The sequence below is a fragment of the Manacus candei genome, unplaced genomic scaffold (genome assembly GCF_025592945.1).
Source record: "Manacus candei isolate 608988 ecotype Guabito, Panama unplaced genomic scaffold, ASM2559294v1 h1tg000028l, whole genome shotgun sequence".
In the NCBI taxonomy this organism is placed as follows: domain Eukaryota; kingdom Metazoa; phylum Chordata; class Aves; order Passeriformes; family Pipridae; genus Manacus; species Manacus candei.
In genome coordinates this window covers 5,212,932-5,233,779 of record NW_026138076.1, presented here as the reverse complement: position 1 = coordinate 5,233,779, position 20,848 = coordinate 5,212,932, and the positions used below count along the sequence as shown (strand labels likewise).

General features: G+C 35.1%; 1 protein-coding gene across 1 annotated transcript; it reads right to left on the bottom strand.

Moving 5' to 3' along the window:
- Nucleotides 1–359: 359 nt before the first annotated feature.
- DTHD1 (death domain containing 1) lies at nucleotides 360–20,411 on the bottom strand. The gene is given in 11 exon segments (XM_051789828.1): nucleotides 360–649; nucleotides 1,231–1,288; nucleotides 7,908–8,152; nucleotides 9,428–9,717; nucleotides 10,300–10,461; nucleotides 12,599–12,843; nucleotides 13,664–13,843; nucleotides 14,521–14,848; nucleotides 15,337–16,149; nucleotides 16,151–16,186; nucleotides 20,131–20,411. Coding segments are annotated over 11 exon segments (2,928 nt in total).
- Nucleotides 20,412–20,848: the final 437 nt, after the last annotated feature.

The window sequence follows — 20,848 nt, the reverse complement described above, 5'->3', positions numbered from 1 at the left end:
ATAGAATGATCCATATGATTTTGGTGTAATGAATAATTCCAAATGTCTAAAGTACATAGAAATATGATTCTGTGTTGATCGTTGCATGTGCAAACAATTAAAGTCCTTAGAATCCTATGCAGACCAGTCTATAATTCTTTGTACCCATATTTTCAATATCTTACTTTTCCACAGAAGAAATTTTCACTTTTAGCAAGCAAGAGCATTTTTATTATACTTTGCTTTAGTAAAGAGATTGCAAAGTAACAAATAAATAGTCTTATCCCTGACTGATATGCCTGTCGTTTTTTCATCCAGAGGTATCATGGAAATATTCACACCTTTTGACAAAAAACAAGAGAAGTCAGACTGTTATTCTGTCAAGTGAACACATTATTTTGCCACTTTAAACGAAGTTCTTCTGAAAGATCACTTCTGCCACTCTTCCGCAAATAGCGAGACAGGAGCTTCTGTTTATCAGCTGACCTTGGAAGGGTCTTTTTCCAGCAGCAAAGCAGCTCATAGATCTGGTGTGTTAAATTATCAGGGCACTTCAGCCTAACAAGTTGAAGTATGCTCTGTCGAACAGGTAAACATAAAGCAAACAAGGATGTATTATCTTCTGCAAGCTCTTCTGCAAGCCAAAACAGCAAGTTGTCCCACAGGTCCTCTAAAGAGCAAAAATTAGTTAAGTGAGAGCATTTTTCTTCTGCTATGTATAATTTCCTTTCTTTTAAAAAGCTTTCTAAAGCTGGAGGTTCAGAGGATAAACTCCCTAAATAAATATGGCTTGTTTTTTACTTTAATGAAAACAGCTTCTTATTTCCAATGTAATTTTTGGTAACTGCACTACAATATGAAGTGAGTTTAGTCAAGAACAGATTCAACAATGATCTACAAGTTTTGGAACGGCATGGGGAAAGTTAGCAATAAAATACAAGGTTTTTGATATTTCCTGTAACTGATACATCAGTCATATTGGAGCTTTATAATACAATCTGAATCTCCTTATACAGAAAATTATATGCTGTTCAAGCATCCCACCACAACATTATCTTACAAGATCTTTTGTATTTCAAGATAAACAGATTTTTTTTTCCTTTTGCTATCTTTTAACACATTAAATATTCTGGAATACGGCATTTTTAAATGTCAGTTACAGCCAAAACAAATTTTTGCATTTAAAAAAAATAAATAGCAAGTATAATTATTATTTATATTGATGTAAATATATTATGGATGCTTTCTTACCTGATGAATCAGAAGAAATTGTTTTTGTGCTTCGTGGATGGTTGATCAATTTTTCATGCTATTAAAGAAAAGGTGTCAAGGAAAGAGAAATGACTAAATGAGTAAGGAATGAGGCATAGGGTATAGGAGTAGATTGCAGTAAATCAACATTTAAGATTGGTTCTTAATAGAAGATTTTTGTCACTATTGAAAACCAGTTAACAACGTCAGCAGGCATAAATCAATATACAGCTATTTAAAATAATGAAACTAATAAAGTTTCCATCCAACAAATGGATGTTTATTATCTCTTATTAAAAAGTTCATAATTTATACAATTTTCTAAAAGTTTGATCAATAGCCTTCTGCCATGACTGGTGTATAGAAATGAGGTGTATAGGAAGTCTGTGTGGCACCTTCATACATGTAAGAGATTCTAATTTTGAATACTGTATTAACTTTGCCTACCTTTCAAGGAGAATAACCATTTTTAGGTATGCAATAGTTGTTGTTAGGTCTAATAATCATGCTGTGTTTGCAGGTATAGTTATTCATCTTACATAGTTCATCTTACTAGTTCAATGCATCACAAAAAATAATCAAAATTCAAAAGACAAGTTTCATTAGAAAGTACAAAGTTCTTCTTCTTTCTTCCTCTAATCAGTGGAGAGAAAGAAAAAAATACTTTGTCCTTTTTTTCCTGTGACTGAGAAAGAGGAAAGTCTTTCGGGCTTTAGTGTTTCCTACTACATATAGAACAAGAAATTACTTATATAAGCAATTAGCGCAAAAAGAGATTAGTTTGTATAAAGTGAAATTCAGATTTTTTTTTTTGTTTAAAGCTGTAATGATCCTCTTTTAGTGCCCATGTTACTTTTGTCACACACATTCAGTTGTATTATGCAGCTGTTCATGCACAGCTTTCCCTGTGAGACTTGCCCAGGGTTTATTTGCTGATCATTTGTGAATGAAGAGCATGAAACTCTGACTGGAAAAATTATTCTCCTTTTCCTTCTGGGCATATTCAGCCAGAGTCTTATGGAGCTTATCTTAATCACTTTTATAATACAGATTTTTATATTGTTCAATATTTGGAGTGTCTCATATGTACTGAGCTGCACATCCAAAAGGTCAATATAATCACAAGTGTTACCTATTCACCTGTGAATTAATCAACTTTTCATCAGGCATGTACTCAGTCATCTTGGGAGACAATTTCAGTGTGCACTGGATGCCCACATTATGTACTGCATGGCAGTGCAAAACCATCCTGTGCTGTACTTCTCTTGAGATCTTTTGGGGTAGGACTAGATGACCTTTAAATGTCCCTTCCAACCCAAACTATTCTATGTTTCTATGTTCTGAATCTGCCTCTTCTTGCATGCTTCTACAGAAATTCTGTCATTGGTCGTGTCCTGGTTGTGAAGATAGAATAACATGGCTAAAACCCCCTCAGAATAAAGAGAATATAAAGCTCTTCCAGAAGGGGGCATTGTTTTTCTTTCAAGACAGCTTTCTCTGGTTTCGTTTAATTATGCTTTTATATTTAAACTTATTTTCATTCATTAATGAGAATTTAGCATCTCAAAGATCTGTGGGATTTTCAAGTTATTGTAGATGAACTCAATTACCCATGCATTTACTTTAATCTGAACCACTTTATGCTACTTAATGTTAAAATAGGAGTAAAAAGTATAAGAATTGAAAATTAGTATTGTCTAGAAATAGTGTAATAATATACAGTGCACTAGATCTAAAACATTAAACTGCCTTTAAAGATTAAGTGTCTGTGGTGAAGCGTTAAATTCGCTCATGGTTCAGCTGCACCGGCATGTGGTCCCGCTGTTCTGGTCGACAGCTTAAGTAAACTACTCCTAGCAGTCAAAGTAATTTTCTAGTCTGGAAGGCCCTTCAATTAGCTAAGAAACTGCCTTTCTGAGGCAGAGGATCACATGCTATTCTGCTGTTAGACAGTCATTAGACATAAAACTCCAGCAGAATAGTAATTTCATAATGCCTGTATGTATTACAGCAATCTACTTTTGCAAAGCATTTTGATTTCAGCCAGTAACATCGACGTGTTCTGTCAAATGGACCTCTCAGACACGACCAGACTCCTGTAGCATATCAAACAGGACAGACAGAAAAGGAGAAATTAATATTTTAAACTCTTCAGCTCCATTTCACATAAATACAAAATTTTGAAATAAATAGATAAGCACACACATACTTGATATCAGAACCTAGTACATATATTTGACTTGTGTTGAAAATAACTGGTTAGATCAACAAGTGTTTCTGTTGCTAAGGAAATGAAAGAACTATAAATAGGAATCATTAGTGAAGACCAGATTACTTCTGTACAAATATAGCATGTTGAAACTAAAAACTGATGTGAATGGTTGCATAAACTAAAAAAAGACACTGCTTTGATCACTACCAGAAATATATTTGTAAGTGTACAATATTGGCACAAACATATAAAAAGTGGCTTATGATCTATATAGTTACTACCTTCTCTCCACAATTCAAGAGAAATTTAGGTGGAAATTTTACAGAAATGAGTGAAAATGTAGTAGTCAGTATGGCTGCCTTAAAAAGATTCCATCTGTCTTTGTCAAAACCAAAATCAGGCATTCTTGATAGTTCTAACTTTATCATCTGGAAGAAAATTAATTTCATTTTGTTGAGAAAATTTGCATTGTTGCAGACAACACTGAATATTTGTGAATTCACGTATATTGAAGTAAATCTGTTAACATGACTAAAATAAACAACTCAACAAAGTAGTAGAAACATAAATAGTCTTTGTTCTTTCTGCCCTGCATTTACTACCATTGTGGGGATTTTATTCCCAAACCATGAAAGGGTCCCCCAGGATACTGGGAGAAAGTGAAAAAAACACCAATAATCCTACAACTTAGAGTAAACTGGTTCACAGTTAAGGCACAGGAGCCTTACTGTGTAAACTGGAATTCTGTAAGCAGCTGTGTATGAGAAATACTGTAAAATACAGATATGGACACTGACTGTTATGTTTTCATATGCTTGCAAGATTTGTGGCAGCTGAATTGCTACTGCTGCTGTAGTAATATACATGTGATAGAAACTAGTAAAATCCAAGGACAGTTGCTTGAGTCTAGGTCTACACACACAAATGTGGTGAGGTAGTTCTAGATGTTTTGGCAGCATATATTAATAGCATCAGCAAGTGTCTAATTATGGGCAGTGCCAGTTTTGGTTCCTGTTGTATGTACATTAACACACGAGCTATACTTTAATGAAATGGTAAATAGCAGTTGCGTTTGAGAGATGGTTGGGGTAGTTTGTATATTTAGTGCATTAAATTTTTTCCTAACTGTTTTTTCACGTACAGTTTTTACCATTTCCTTTTATTTATTTTATTCATTAGAAAGCCTACCTAAATGTGAAGAAATATCTGATTCAAATATGCTGATTGGATAACATGTAGTAAAAACAGAACTAAAGTCCTTATGTTAATATTTACAGTCAGTGTTTTTATCACTGTTAATAATTTTAAAGCACATCATAAGATATGGTAAGTAATTAGTATTTCCTTTTCATGGCTCTGGCATTTAATTGGACTGTTATGTTTAATATATGATTCTGTCTCTCTTCCAGTCGTTTCCTTTTCTGGCTGAAACACGTATTTAACTGCTGCAAATATCCTGTGAAAATGAGTTCACCATTTGATTATTTCTGAATCTAAAAAGTATGTTCTATCCTATTGCTGGTTACACCTGTGTCTTACAAATATAATTGTTCTTATCTCCTGCGAAAAAGGATATATTAATCCTTTTTCAGTTGCTCCATAATATTCATATTCATATTTCGACTTTTATTGAAGCTTCCTGAAGCGTTGTGATCAATGTATTGTCTGTCTACCTAGAACCAGTCCATGTTTCTGATCACCTACTTTCTTTCCTCTTGTTCCAAATCTTCTTTCTGCGTTCTATGACCAGAATTGCACAGTGCAGTCATGATGTGAATGCCTCATGATGTCACACAGGTACATGGTAAAATCTTGTTTTCAGTTTTGTTGCCTAATAATTCAGAACATTCTGCTTGCCTTTTTATTTGCTACTGAATGTTCTGGAAATTCTCAGAAATTTTCAGAAAAAAAATTAGGAGATTTTTTTTTTTGAGTGGTAATAGGTAATTTAGAATCTCAGTATAAAGTTAGATATGTACTTCTACTGCAACAAAACGATTATTGACATCTAATTATCTAATTTATTTTCAAGTGGCTCAGTATCACTTTATTGTGTGACTCTTCACAGACAATTTTAGTACTCTGAACATTTTGTACATCTTCAGACTTTTCACTTAATTATTCAAAAGTTTCTGATTAATATCTTAGTATTGATCTGTATGGGACTTTACTAGTAATCATCTTTCCTTGAAAAAAACAACGACTTTTTTGAGTCTTTTTTTTTTTCTATCTTTTGACTGGGAAATATTTTTTGTCCTTAAAATTTGTGTGAGTTTGGTCAGTATGGAATTCAAGATTTACTTGGCTGGAAGAACGTATGAGGAGCAAAAGAGTGAACAACATTGTAACTTTGCTAGTGACTGTTGCACGCCACTAGATAGTGGTGGGGATGGAGTTCCCATTTGCCTTGTATGTTAATATACCAGTAGTAAGGTATGTTGTATTTAATTTACTAATTATTCACTAAAGTCAAATAATCAACTTCACTGAGGTTTTTTAATTCTTAAGGAAAGATATAACTGAAGTAGCTAAATTATTAAAGAATATTTCTTCACTATTAAAAAACCCTGACTTTAGGCATTACCAGTTTTAAATTACTGCACTGGATGGATGGAAAATAGAATTAAAAGTAGGAAGGTTCACCAACTATAACAAAATATAATATTTTGTGTACAAAGATAACTAGCAATATAAGGAAAGATGTTTTTGATGCTGTTCTTTATTCTACATATGAGTATTTCATTCTGTGTAAGACAGAAAATAACAAAAAAGTTAGCAGTGTGCAAACACTTTTAAGCATTTTGATTACATTCTGGATATAATATTTACACTTAGTGAAGATTCTTGAGTCTGAAATGTGCTTCATAAAATATATTTACAAGAAGAAAAAGAAAAGTTATTAGCAAGATGCTTTAGCACTGATTTTCTGAAGTAATATAATAACCCTGACCTCTAAGCAGACTTTCTGGCATCAAACTTACGTCCTCTGTGCTCGAAGTGATTCAGATGAAAGTAGAGACACTTCTCAAAAATAAGATACAAAAATAATATTGCCAAAGGCTATCACCATTCCTGAGTTTTTTCTTTATTTCTAATTTTCCAGCAATGATCATTTTATACAGCTCCTCCCTTTATTTCCATTGAAATGAGTAGGTTGCCTGGGTGCTACAGTGTACCCACATATTTAAATATTCTCACACACTTATACAGGCTGACCAGACTTCAAGATCTCAGCCACACTGGGAAAGAGGAAGCACAGCCTTAAATTTAGTAGGGAAAAGGTCTAGTCAGAAATATTTGTTTTGAAAAGTCCAAATACAACAACAGCCCAAATACAAACACTAATATGTGTTACAGTAGACTGTATATGCCAACTCAAATCTAAGACACTTGATATTTATCTTTGTGGTTTAATACAAATGCAATTCAATCTTTAAATCTTATTATGCATAAGATTAAATAAAGTGGAACAACAGGATGGAGGCTAGTCAGGCAGATGGAAGAAAACCAACTGATGTCTAGGGTATGCTACAGTTATTTTTTTTAATTATGATTTTTTTAATCATCCCACTAGACTTCAAGAGTTTGTATTTCCCTCTCCGTAAACACTGCTAGCCCTGCAGAAAAACAAAGTGCTTGAAAGGAAAACATACATTTTATATGGAGTTTGTCACTAAAAGAGATCTCCTCTGCAGTTAACTCTTCAAATTTTACTTGGAAGAACGATGATGAGAGAGCAAAGAGGTATGCTTATGAAATAGAAGATGTATTAATAGGTGATAGCTTAAGGAAGAGTGAAGTCAATTAAATTGAAAAAGAGAGAGAATGCTACTCCTTGTCACCAGAGATTCAGACCAAGTGTTATTGTACATATTTTGATATTAAAATGTATGCAAATTTTATAGCAGTCTGGCGGCAGCATTTTGTACAATATACGGTGCTGATGCCTAGGCTCTTTGAAAGGATTACAATGAGATTTCATTGCAGGAATATTAAAGATTAATTTATGTAGTTCACCAGAGATGAAGATAATTGCCTGCATGGCTGTATTGCCAAGGCTAATCAGGCATAATACGATAATCAGGTGATAGGTGGGAGATAGGTTACATGAACCATTTAATGATCTTACAATTTGCAAGTCTGTGCTCCCAAGATGATGAAACAAAAATTATGTAACTGAAACTTAAGTAATAATTTCTGAGTGCCATACTAACTGGGGAGAGAGTAGATGGGTGAAAAACTTCTGCTACATATTTTTCCATGCTTATACCTGGGTAAGGGTCCCTCCCTAGTGCTAAGAGAAATTCTGAGAATGCTTGTACATTGAAGATGGATCAGAACGGCTCCCTCAGTGACTCCTGTGTGTATCTGTAAATCAAAAATCATACCAAGATCCTTTTGCCTAATAAATATATGATAAGAGAAAAAGAGAAAGATCTCTTATATTATCAAGTGAGAAACGCACCTTTGGTAATGTTAGTGGTAATTTACACAGTGGAGACTGGTGTTGATATTCACAAAATGGTAAGGATTGTTCCCATTTCTTCGTTATCATCTCTTTGGTAATTTTATAAAACACCACAGTTCCTTTGTAATGAGGTGAACTGTGGTTACCAAATTCATCCACTTCTTTAATTTGAAGCTCCAGCCTGGCTTTTCTTTGTGAATGAAAAATCAGTCTGTAGACTTTTCCAAAATCTTTTCCATTCTCTGCAATACAACATATGAAAAAAAATTAAATATTTTTGCACTGTATTCAGATGTGCAGCATCTAAAGTAATTCATTAGGGTGAGTCGAATAAAGGTAATCACATTCTTTGGTTGTTCTTTATCATTATTATTATTTTATTGAACATCTGAGGTTCAAACATTCCTGCCAGCCTGCTTCAGTAGTAGAAATATCTTCATAGTTAATTCTCTTAGCCCCTGAATAAGGAAGGGGCATAAGGAATAAGTGGTGAAGTCTGTGCTACAAGTTGATAAGCAAAAGAAGATAAGTACATAACACAGAGAAGAATAAAAGTAAAATGGCATTGTGAATGGAATTGGTATAGGTATAGGCTTTCTGATTATTATTAATATTATTATCTGTCTATCTCTAACAATGAAATGAATGGAGCCAGAGATTTAGGTGCATTTTTAGGATTTGTAATTCCTTTTTAATTGATACATTTATATACACTATCCTTTGCATATATGACCAGGCATTCCTTGGGGGCTGGAGACTTCTCTTTTTGAAGAATAGTCCTTTCTTTAGGATAAATGGAGTTTTCAATGGGAGAGTTCATGGAGAAAATGTCCATAGGGCCAAATACATATGTACATTCTAAAACTGACAGAAGCGTATATATGCAATTTTGGGTGAAAACTTTTCTGAGGCTTCTTTTCTCTTTTTCCTCTAAGCAAATCCCTGAATGGTAGCAGCCACTACATGGAATTTTCTAGGCTGTTAACTGAAATGACATAACTCTCTCTCATCACCTCAATTCATAGTGCAACTCAGAACAGGCAACATTTTGCCCTGGATTTCTTGCTCCCTTTAAGTGAATGTTACACAGATAAAGTAGCAGACTTTTCCTTTTGTTTGGAATCTGTTTAATTTCTATGTTCTTTATATTAGAAAGCTATTGACAGAAAGCTGCCCTTTTGAAATAAAACATAAAATGACATCTCTTTCTGAGGGGCCAGCTTTCACAGAATGACAGATGTTTATGAGATCTCTAAAGATCATCTTGTCCAACTCTTCTGCTCAAAGCAGGGTCACCTAGAGCAAATTGTTCAGGATCTTGTTCAGCTAGCACATTTTTTTTCAGTTGGAGCAGTTTTCCTTTAAGTTCCGTGTTCCTATCATTGATGAGAAATAAAACACTGAAATAACTAAATGTGCTGTGACTAATCACAGTCTATCAGTGCTCCCATACAGCACTTTTTAACAGCTGAGGCAATTGGTAATGTTCATCCAGATGCATGAATTGATTATCTTACCTGAAGCAAAAATATTTCCTATAAATCTAAAATGAATCTGCTCTCCCTCTCTTAATGGGAACTGTTGTGTAGGTTCTGGGGGACCAAAATAGCCCTCCTCATGGAGATTTTGAAGTTCATAGGTCAATTCCTTGGATGCAGACAGCAAAACTACTATTTTATATGGGTTTTCTCTGTTCTGATACAATATCACATTAGCCATCGTGCTACAAAGAGCTTCTTCCAGATCCTGAGCAAAGAGGAGTAGATACAGGTTTTCCAAAATGAATGAAAGGCGGATGACCACAAAGCTGTATTAAGAAAAAATAAATAAACAAAGGGAAGAAAATGAAATTAAATAGCTCTATCTTAAATCATTTTATCAACTGCTAATCATTTATTTTGCAAAATAATTTGGGGCAGTCTCCAATGGGCCTTTTTTACCTCCTTTTCATACTTGTTTCCAACACATGAGAAGGTGGAAATTTGCCTCTTCTGTAGAGTATGTTGACTATGTATCTACGATTTCAAATATATATGAATTTTAGATGAAAGCGAGTATTTCCTAACAAGAATTCAAAAAAAGTATGATTTTGTAATTGGAGGGCTAAGTCACATTTTCCAATTAAGACTGATACCTTCATTTCCTGTTTCAGGTTTTGTATATACTACACTGTGTACATTTTATAAATGAAAAAGTGTTTAAACTTATATTTTTTTAATAATGAGTAAAATATCTAAATTATTTTATGCTTTCAAGTGGAAGAAAGAGATACTGACAAGTTAATAGTTAATAGTGGATGATTTCTTGGCTCTAATAATTTCCATTGATTTGTATACATGGAAGTAAATATTTCAGTAAATAAAATTTTATTAAATTATTCATACATTACCTTTCTAAATGCTCATTTAGTTCAAATGATACAAGCCCATTCCGTACATTCTGGATAACGACATCATCAAACACCTTCCACCCCTCTTTGTTTCTGTGACCTAATAATTTCAAAGTATCACTGAAATTCTCCCCATCTTTTCTCACAGAAGTGCTCAAAGCCCTGGAAAGCCAAGGAATTATAGGAAAAAACAAAATGAAAAATAGATCTCGTAGAAAGAGTAAGGTTGTGTTTGTAGCTGTTCTCCCTTCTGCTTTCCTTGATGACTATGTCTGTTTTATCCGCCTTGCTTAAAATCTGTATCTGGAACTATACTGCAGAGTATGTAAGTAATATAGTTGTTAAGAGATTTTTTTTTCAATTCTGAAGAAATAAGGGAAAAAAAAGGAAAAATAAAGCTTTTTGTCTAAATCAATTGAGTTTAATCTATCATTTAATATAATGCACAATACTTATTATGGATTGGGTTTGAGTCATTCATTGAGATTTAGATTCTGTAGATACACATATCTGAAAAAAAACCAAACAAAATCCCACTTTTGCTTCCAGAGGCCAATATTACTCAACCACAAAGGACTTTAGAAAATAAGACATAGGTGCTATCCATTATTACTCTCAACAGAGAAAATAAAAGTAGGTTCTCTTCAAATCAGCTGATTACTTTGATATCACACTCAGAACCAAGACAGTGTGACATGACATGTTCTGGCTAATTTCTTTCAATGAATGAAATGAGGGTGTTTGGTGGGGGGTTTTTGCTTGTTTTTTTTTTACAGAAACTCATAGCTCTCCTTTACTACACACCTCTCCTCATGAGCTTTTTAACACCGTATGTGAATAACCCATTCACATCAAATACATGCCCTATGTACAATCTAAAAAAGAAAATTCTCTGAACAGGAGAGCCTAAGTGTATCTCAAGTGTTCAGCCTCAGCCAATGTGTAAATGTAGGAAAGTGTTGGCAAAATTTTCTATGGAAATTCAAACAGAAATAAGCATTCAAGCCTCGGTCTTTTCACACGTGCTTTGAGAATCTAAAGGGCCATTTAGACTGGTATTAAGAAGAGACAGATGCCATGAGGGTACTGTCACACAATGAAATACTTCTGGTTCAGGAAGTGGAATTTGAATCCCCTATAAACTGACATGGTCACCCTTCTCACATCTGAATTTTGTGATAAAAACGAATGTCTACTCTAAGAGACCAGTGTGAATGCAGAGTTTTTTAAAACATAATCTGAGGAGTTTTTCAGAAATGGAAAGCTAGAACATTGTCTACTTTCTTCATTTGTACCTTGCTTACTTTCAAGACTATCGTAATCTTGGAATAGAGGTGGATTTTTAGAAAGAAATGTTTAGCCCAGTAGGAATAAGCTAACTCTTTAATGACGTAAAGCAAAAGTAGTTCAAAGATGACTGTTGTTCCAAGATGGTCCCTACCAAGACAGTAAGGCTTTCTGAACCTGGAGTTGCATACAGCAGCACAACTGGAAGGACAACGATCAAATGGTAAATTCGGACTAATTTTTTCCCTGCATGGGATGGTAAAAACACCGCTTATTTACAGATTGACAAAATAAATGAGGTCAGGTTTTGCCTTTTTTTCCACCAAAAATTTTTGTCTATATCCTTGTGTGCATGATGAATAGATTTTATTGAACTGTCAATAAAGAACTGAGATATAGAGATTATCTTTTTTTTTAGGAGTCTTCATGTTTCAATCCATTTTTAAAACATGCCAAAAGCTCTAAATTTTAGAAATGTTGTAGTGACTGCTTTGAAAAAATCTAGATCTTTATCCAGTGCAGTAGTTACCATGAAGTTGACCTACTACAAACCACTGTGCCATACATTTTGATTCAGGTAACCATCAGAACGTGTAGAAGTAGAGATCAGAAGATTCAAAGGTCAGGTTCAAATGACCAACTGGTAAAGTAATGACCACAGCAGCTTTAAGATATGTTTATTCTCCATGTTCAGCGTTTGACTTTGTTGAAAATGCTTGAATATTTCTTACTGAAAAAACCCACACATTTTTAATTCTGACTCCTGCTAGAAATGCAGTGGTCAGAATGTTTAAAGAGTATACATCAAATCCTATATGAATTTCTATGGTGAAACTATAGCATGAGAATTGTGATAATTTGCTCTAGTGTTACTCACAATGTCTCTAAGTATAGCAATCTGTATTAAGGAATAAACACATTTTTAATATGAGAAATTATTAATCAGCAACTGCTAAAATTAATTAATTTTGATGTTTTAAAAATGCTGAATTTTTAGTGAGGTTGTTCTTACCAAGGATGGTATGCTGCAGCAACCCTCTTTACTGTAGCACTAATGGCTCTTTCATGTTCTGTCTCACATCCTTGCCTTTTTTTTTCTGGGTTTGGAGGACAGGGTAGAGTAACAGTGACTGAACTGTTAAAAGGTTGGGCTGAAGGATGCTGGACACGAACCAGTGCACTAGTAGATATCACTGAGTGGTACATATCATGTCTTGCTTTCAATGCTGAAACCAATGATGGTTCAATTGGCTGAATCTAAATAGAGAAAGCAATTATATAATTAACTTGTAAATAAAAATCTCTTCTCTTACATGCCTGGCTTTTTTACAAATTAGTTTATCTTTTGAAATTGGAACAGACTATCACAGAAGCTTCAGAATCCTTTCCATGACCCAGCAACAACCTTACCAAAGTATCAGCACTTTATACAAAGCATATCAAAATGCTTGAAAGTCATCAAAAACTGGAACCTTTACTGACTCAAATATTTTGATTGTTTTGTTCCTGCTTTGGTTCAATATTTGAAACTCATGAGCTTCCTCAGATTTTGGAAATTTTCTGAGATTTTTCTAATCTCTATTTTTTTGCAATTTTAGTTTCTCTGTACCTCCAAATTAATGTTTTAATGTGGGAAGGGAAAAACACGTTATAACTGATGCAAAATTTGAGATTATTCTCATCCTAAGAGTAAAATATAGTAAAACCTTCTGTTGTACTTCCTGGCACAAAGGAGGGAGGTCGGGTGAGAAAACTTGTTCAATTAACTTGAACAATGGGATAAACTGTTGAAATTTTGAGTTGCTACTTACATATTTATTGAAAACTACTGTATTTTCTGAAATACATGAAACAAAGGTAGATAGATATTTTTAGCTAGAGATATCCTTGACTACTGATGTTATTATGTGGTTTTTACAAAACTGACAGGAAATCTGCTTATACAGGATGTAGAGTTGTAAACACTTTTTGTAGACTTCTGATATTGGAACAGATTGCACTTTAACATTGGCAGACTTGCTACAGAACCAATCAGATAACACACTTATGGAACAAGTATTGCATATTTCAAGCTTACCTTTAACTCTATGGGTGCTGGAGAACTGAATGCTTCTGGATTGTAACAGAAAGAGATTCTAGAATCCATGCTCAGCTTTTGTGAGAGTCCTACCTTTGGAACAGTAAATGTTTCTTTCTTTAAGCATGACAATACAGATAAAACACCCAGATGATAAATTTTCACTTCTGCAAAGCTTTCCTGAATAAAGAGAATGTGGGGTTAGATCACATTGGAGAGAAATGAAGCTGTGTTCCATAGAGGAAAAGAATATTGAGAAGGCAACATTCTTTCCAGAGCAATGTGTAAAATGAAAATAAATTGCATATTATTGCCGCCTGCATGCCCAGTTTTCTGGTGATCTCTAGTCATCACGGGATGTCATTAATACTCCAGTGTATGACCGGGGCGAAATGAAATAAGCTTCTAAGCTGGGTGATGACTCTGGTCCAATGCAACACTTCTGCATTTTAAAAAAAAGAAAGAACCATCCTGTGTTTTTATGATATGGAGTTTGAACTTATACACATGGAACTGTGTTAGTTTACTGTGGTCAAAATTCATAATAATTCCCTTTTTAGTTTTACTTTTATCAAATAATGCAACTCATTACACTTATTTACAACATCATGTACCATTACTCAATATTGTGGGATCAAGCACCTGCTTTAACATTACAATTGAAGAAAAGGACCTTGTTAAATACTAGGTTTAAATAACAGAATAGTTCATGAGAAAGTAGGAAGAAAAGTTCTATTTTACCCTGAGTAGTAGACAATATGATTTAATAATGACAACTTTACTTATATAACTCCAGAGAGACTTGACTGAGAACCTCAAATGATGTTTTTATGGTGCTTTGATGAGAGGTTACCAACCTCACGGTTTCCTCGGTATCCTTCCAAAGAAATAGGAGTTAAGTAGGTCGATTGAAAGTTCACATCAGTCACCTTCACCATAATCTCCCGATAATTTCCTCTGAAGCGTGAAGTGAAAGGGATTGCAATGTTGATGGGGAAAAGAATTTTTTCATAATCATAACAGTCGATGCTTATGACGTTGCTGACCAGCTCCTCAGAATCATCCACCACCAACGAACTAGTGTCATTCAGTATCTTACACTTCAGATTCTCCAGAACAGATGCAGGAGCTTTAATAAAACAAGCTACTTCATGTATATTCTTACTACTCTCCTTGACTAGAAATCTGGCGAAAAAAGATATAAAATATTATTCTTTGTATTTTGGGTGGGCTAGTGTCTTGCATTTTTAATTAAATACTTCAGGGTAATGATGTGCTACATTGAAGTATAAGTAGATCATTCAGAAAAATATGTTTATGAATAGATAGAAAAATCATGAAAATTTTCATCTTTTGCCTGTTTCAGAACAGCTTATAAATTACTATGAAACTGACAATTTTGGGTCATTTTCTACTGATTTCCAGTAATTTGGGAGTTATTGACTTTATTGGCCCTGACTCAGTCCCTCTCTGGTATAAAAAAAATTATACAAATGGAAACCTTACTTTAGACCTAAGGGAAAGATCTTCATTATGCATGCTTAAATTGTAAACTGCATGACCAGCAGCTGTTCAGTACATGTATATTGAGCTTCTGCACCCACATATGTTTATATGTTAATAAGCAATAATTATGTACGTCTTTTCCTAAAAAAAGAAGAACATGTGCTTACTCTTTGTTCATCCAGTGCCTAGATTTTTGTACTTCTGAATCACTCACAGAAGGATTCCCAGCAGTAAGATCATATATTTGTGCTGAAGATGTGAAGGTACTTAGGTAATTTCTACAAATTTCCCTGTTTGTTTTCATTTTACCATCTTCCATTTTCTCTGTCAGTCTGTGCTCTTCCCTTTCTAGCCCTTTCGAAGATTCTCCAGCTACTTCCTTTTTTTCCTGTTCAAAAAGATTTGTGATGGTTCTGTCACAAATGTCTTTCAATGTCCCAGACAAAATCCCTTCCCCACTGTTCATAAGAGTATCTTGAAAAGCCGGTTCTGGAGGCTTTTCAGTAACAGAGCTACCTCCATGAAGTTTATCCTTTCCATTGCACTCTTTTTTCTCTGTAACAGAGTTCATCAGTAGTCTGTGTTCACCATCTTCCTTTTTCATTGGAGGTTCTCTGCTAGCATCCTCCTCTTGGTCAGACGTGTTTTCAGTTAATGATGCAGCATCTTTTTCAACAGTTTTAGTTTCACTTATCTGAGTTTGATTAACATTCTGACTTTCTGTGTTGTTCAGGGAAGGAGTTTTTTGGAATTGCTGACTGGGACTGGAAGATGCTTGTACAGAGTCTGGTGCTTCTCCTTCTGAACAACGCACATCTGTTACTCTAGAAGCATTTTGGCCAGTTTGGCTCTGAGAATCATCATCTTGTCTACAGCTAGCAGCATAAAGTTTATTTTCTGCCTCTTGAAGGTGTGAGACTGTATTTATCAAATAATCCTTCACTTTCTGCAGACAATCTATAATTCCATTGTACTCTGAGGAAAAAATAAGTAACCAATTAAATTATGCTATGAAAGCTAGAAAAAATGTGAAAACTCATATACATACCTAATGAATTTAGCATAATTCCATAGTGCCATTCAATACATGAAGAACACTGTATTTCCCGGCATCCATTTAATGTTTTTAATTAATTTCTGAAGAACTGAATACACGTAAATACATTTTTGTACTTTTCCAAGAACAACTGTGTATTTGTCAAAGTGTTACTGTAGCAACTCTAATGAACGCCTTTCTAATGGTCAGACACTAGCTAAATTCTTAATGACAATCAATCAAAAACAAAGCATGGAATTTGTAAATAATATTCAAATCAACTTGGCAAAGGCTTTAAAATTAAATATTAATTATATATATTTCCAGAATTTGAATCCTGCAAGGTTTCAATACATGAGTCTCTAACAAAGCCTAATTTTAAACATGCTTAGCAGCTTCGAATTTTTGCTATGAAGAATAGATAACACAAACCCACCAACCCATACATAATACTGGAGTTCAGCAGCATTCAGGAATGGTAGAGGTTGCCCTTGCATGTAACTAAGACCACTTGTTGAGGAAGAATGCACAAAAAACGCACAATCATTATGTGCCATTCGTGTAAGATTATTTATTTTACAAACCCTCATTTTTCTTATCTTATACCTTTTCTTAGAAATCACTCCAGATATTCTCTCCAAGGATTTCATATGCATTACTGAGAGTTCTTCCCTCACCTTATGCTGTCAGCCTCTATAACTGGAACTAGGCATACTTCAAACCCCTTGGAAAATTTCTTGCTTATTTCTGTTTGCTGCATGAGATCCTGGAAAGCCCTGTTTTGCAGGTTAAATGCAGTGAAAGTCAATACAAATAAGAAAATACTACAAAATGAAACACAGTGTGGCGTGTTCTTCACTTACAGTGGACAGAGGCACACAAAAGAAGGAAAACAGAAAGGGCTGATACAAGTCTTACAGGAAGTCATCAACTTACATTCACTTTTTTCAACAACATCATATGAGGTAAATCAATACCTCAAGGTTTTTAACTTGGAAAATAATTTTAGAACAAATGTCATCATACAACAACGAGTGAAGTTATGTGATAGGCCTCTCACTTTCATCTCTGTTTGCATTTGATTAGTTTAAACCTACGAAGTGTACAGTTCAGAATAGGTTTTTTTCTCATTTAACTCAGTTTAAAAATTATTCCTTTCGAATACTTCCTCAGTTCTCAAAGGACTTGTTATTGGATTTTTGCTATATTGAGGAAAAAAAAAAAGAAAAAAAGGAAGCAAGTATACTTTTTTAAAATATTTTTTGCACTGGTAATTTAAAGAAAATTATTATTTTAATGTTTTTCCAGAGGCACTTTTACAATAATGAAGAAATTCTAAATAGTTTAACAGGGCTGAGAAACAAAACAAAAGGATTGGAAATAACACAGCTTTGTTGCAGAAGAGGTTGTAAAAGACCCTTCCCAGTTTCACTATAAGGTAAAGTTCAAGCTTAGGCAAAACTGCCAAAATTGACATTTCTTCCCAGAATTTTGCGTTCCCTAAACCAAGCAAACAAACAAAAAACCCCAACATCAAACAAATTATATAGCTCTTTAAACTTTCCTAAAATCAAATTTGAAGAGAACAGGGTAATTCAAAACAATGGCACTTTCCTGTGCTGTGAATGGGACTTTTCGAATACTGCCAAGCAAAGATATGGCCTTGTAACTGTACACTATCCAACTGTGTCACATGGAGAGACACTTTTTGCATTCTGTTACAAGGCTAACCTCGAAATAAGTCTTCTTTTGTGTTATCCCCTCCCCCATCACTTTTCTAACACTTTGCTTTCTGTGCTTTTTCTGATGTTTGATAACACAGCTTTAGAATACAGATGCAGTTTATAGGCAACTGTATCCAGACCTTTTTGCTGACTGTTTCAAAGGGTATTTGTCAGATGAGGAATAGCAGCTCTTTGGAAGGAGAAGGATTCTTGGAAACCTGATAAAAAAAATTTAAAAAATCACATAAACCATGAGGTCAACAGGACAAAGTTAGCTTGCCTGGAGCCTAGAAGGAGACTTTTTAAACAAAAATTCTTTAATTTATAAACCTATACATCGAGGACTCATAAACACAAGCATAGGTAAAGATTTCTGTCCAGAATCTCTTTCTTTCTCTGTCTTTGCATCATAGAATCATCATAGAATCACAGAATGGTTTGCATTGGAACAAGATGAATCTTTAATGTTCTTTCCAACCTTCCTTCCTGTTATGGGCAGGGAAAACTTGTAATAGACCAGGTTGCTCAAAGCCTCACCCAGCCTGGCCTTTACCATCTTCAGGAATGGGGCATCCACAGCTTCTCTGAGCAACCTCTTCCTGTGTCTCACTACCCTCTGAGTAAAGAATTTTTTCCTAACATCTAATCTAAATCTCTCCTCTTGCCTTATCACTATCCGTCCATGTAAAAAAAATCAGTCTCCCTCTTTTTTATAAGCCCCTTTTAAGAACTGGAAGGCGGCAACACAGTCTCCTCTGAGCCTTCCCTTCTCCAGCCTGAAAAACCCCAACTCTTTCAGCCAAACTTCATAGGAGAGGTGCTCCATCCATCTGATCATCTTCATGGCCCTCCTCTGGACCTGCTCCAGCAGGTCTGTCATTCTTGTGTTGAGGATTCCAGACCTTTACTCAGTACTCCAGGTAAGGTCTCACAAGGAGTAGGGGGGCAAATCACCTCCCTTGACCTGTTGGACACTCCTCTTTTGAGGTTTAATGCAGTTAGACCATTATTAAAAGTTTTCACTTCGGCTTTGATAAATATTTGATATGTTGATGTTCACCTATTGTAGAACTGAACTGAGCCTGGCAGCGAAGACCCTGTGAAAAGATATTCAACAAAGGGCAAGAACACCAGAGAAAACTGAGGAGTGAGGAAAAAGTGTGAGAACTAGCCCTGCAAACAACAAGGTCAGAGGAGAAGGAACAGGAGGTGCTTGCAGGCACGGCACAGAGATTCCCTTGCTACCTGTGGGAGACCAGACTGGAGCAGGTTTACAGAATCACAGAATATTCTGAGTTAGAAGGGACCCACAGAGATCATTGAGTCCATCTCTTAAGTGAATGGCCCATACAGGAGACTGAACCCATGACCTTGGTGTTATTAGCACCAAGTTTTTACCAACTATCCACTCTGCAGTCTGGGGTTGACTCTCTGTCAGGGCAAGTAGATATTCCCTGAAGGAACTGCAGCCTCTGTAGAGCCCAGCTTTTCCTGACAGAAACTGCAGACCATGGGAAGGACCCATAGTGGTGCATGAAAAAGAGTCAGAAAGAAGGAATGGCAGAGGGGAGCTGCTATAGACTGACTTTCGCCCCCTGCACTCCTCAGGAAGGGGAGGAGGTGAAGGAGTTGGAAATAAAGGAGTGAAGGTGAACCTGGAAAAAAGAAGGGATGGGGGAAAGGCGGTGTTCAGATTTTTTGCCTTTGCTTCTCACTATCCAGTTCAATTGACAATACAATACATTGATTTTTTCCCAGAGTTGAGTCCCCTTTGCCCACAATGATAAGTTTTAAGTGATTTCCCTGCCTTTATATCAACCCAGGAGTTTTTCCATCTTATTTTCTTCCCTTTTCTTGTTGAGCAGGGGATAGTAAGTTGCTGGTTGGGCATCTGGTGTCTGGGCAAGATAAACCCACCAAAGTATAGTATACATAAAACTTTGAAAAATTCTGTTTAGTTTTTTTTATTTTTATATGTTTTTGGTCACATAATGAGAATTATGAATCTCATATTGAATCTCATGTAATAGACTCAAAAAAAGTGTGATACAATTGTGGAAATATGAATTAATTTGGTGTAATGAATGACCAAGTACTGAAATACTAAAAAATGAAAAGTAAGGTCCTCTGGCACCATCACACAGCAGAATTAGCACCCAACATGCCCAGTCCCTACTGTTTACAGCTAAGTCCTTCCATACTTGCCTGGACTTCCAGCCAATTCCTTGTGTTTGTTGTGGAGGGCACTCAGCAAGTGACAGGTGTCTTGAATACTTTCCATAATGTTCTCCAGCTGCTGCCTGAGAGATCCGCTCAGCTCTTCTGTTAAAGAAATCAGTCTAAGCACATACTCCTCTATATCTTCTTTATCTGGATCACTTTTCAGAAGCATACCTCTTGCCAGCAAGTTCAGGTGCCAGATTTTTTCCAGGACTTGGCCTGATTTGCCTGCAGGTATAATCTTACTTTCGGCCAAATCCATTTTATGCTCAGAATATACTACTACAATTTTTTTCTGCTCTCTTAGGTTGTTGTGCTTGGTTCAGACTACTACACTGTTTAGAGTTTCTAGCCTAAAGAGAATTTCTAAAAGTACTAGCTCAGAAACTCTGAGTTGATGTTGACTACTAAAAAGTTACTAGGTGACAGAAAGGAGTGGCTGCCCTGTAACTATGGCCACGGTTTGCCAGGAGACATCAATTTACACCATGCACCTTTAAGAGAGGTTATGCAACTCAATTATGTAGCAGTGACTTAAAATTTCAGGATATCTGAGCAATTTCTTACTTCAGTAGCTACAAATATTCAGTACCTACGAAAGATTAATTGTGATTTCATTATTACACAGTCACCAACAATGAGGAAGTGTTTTCACTGCAATCTGACACTAAATGCCATAGATCATTTGACATATTTTTC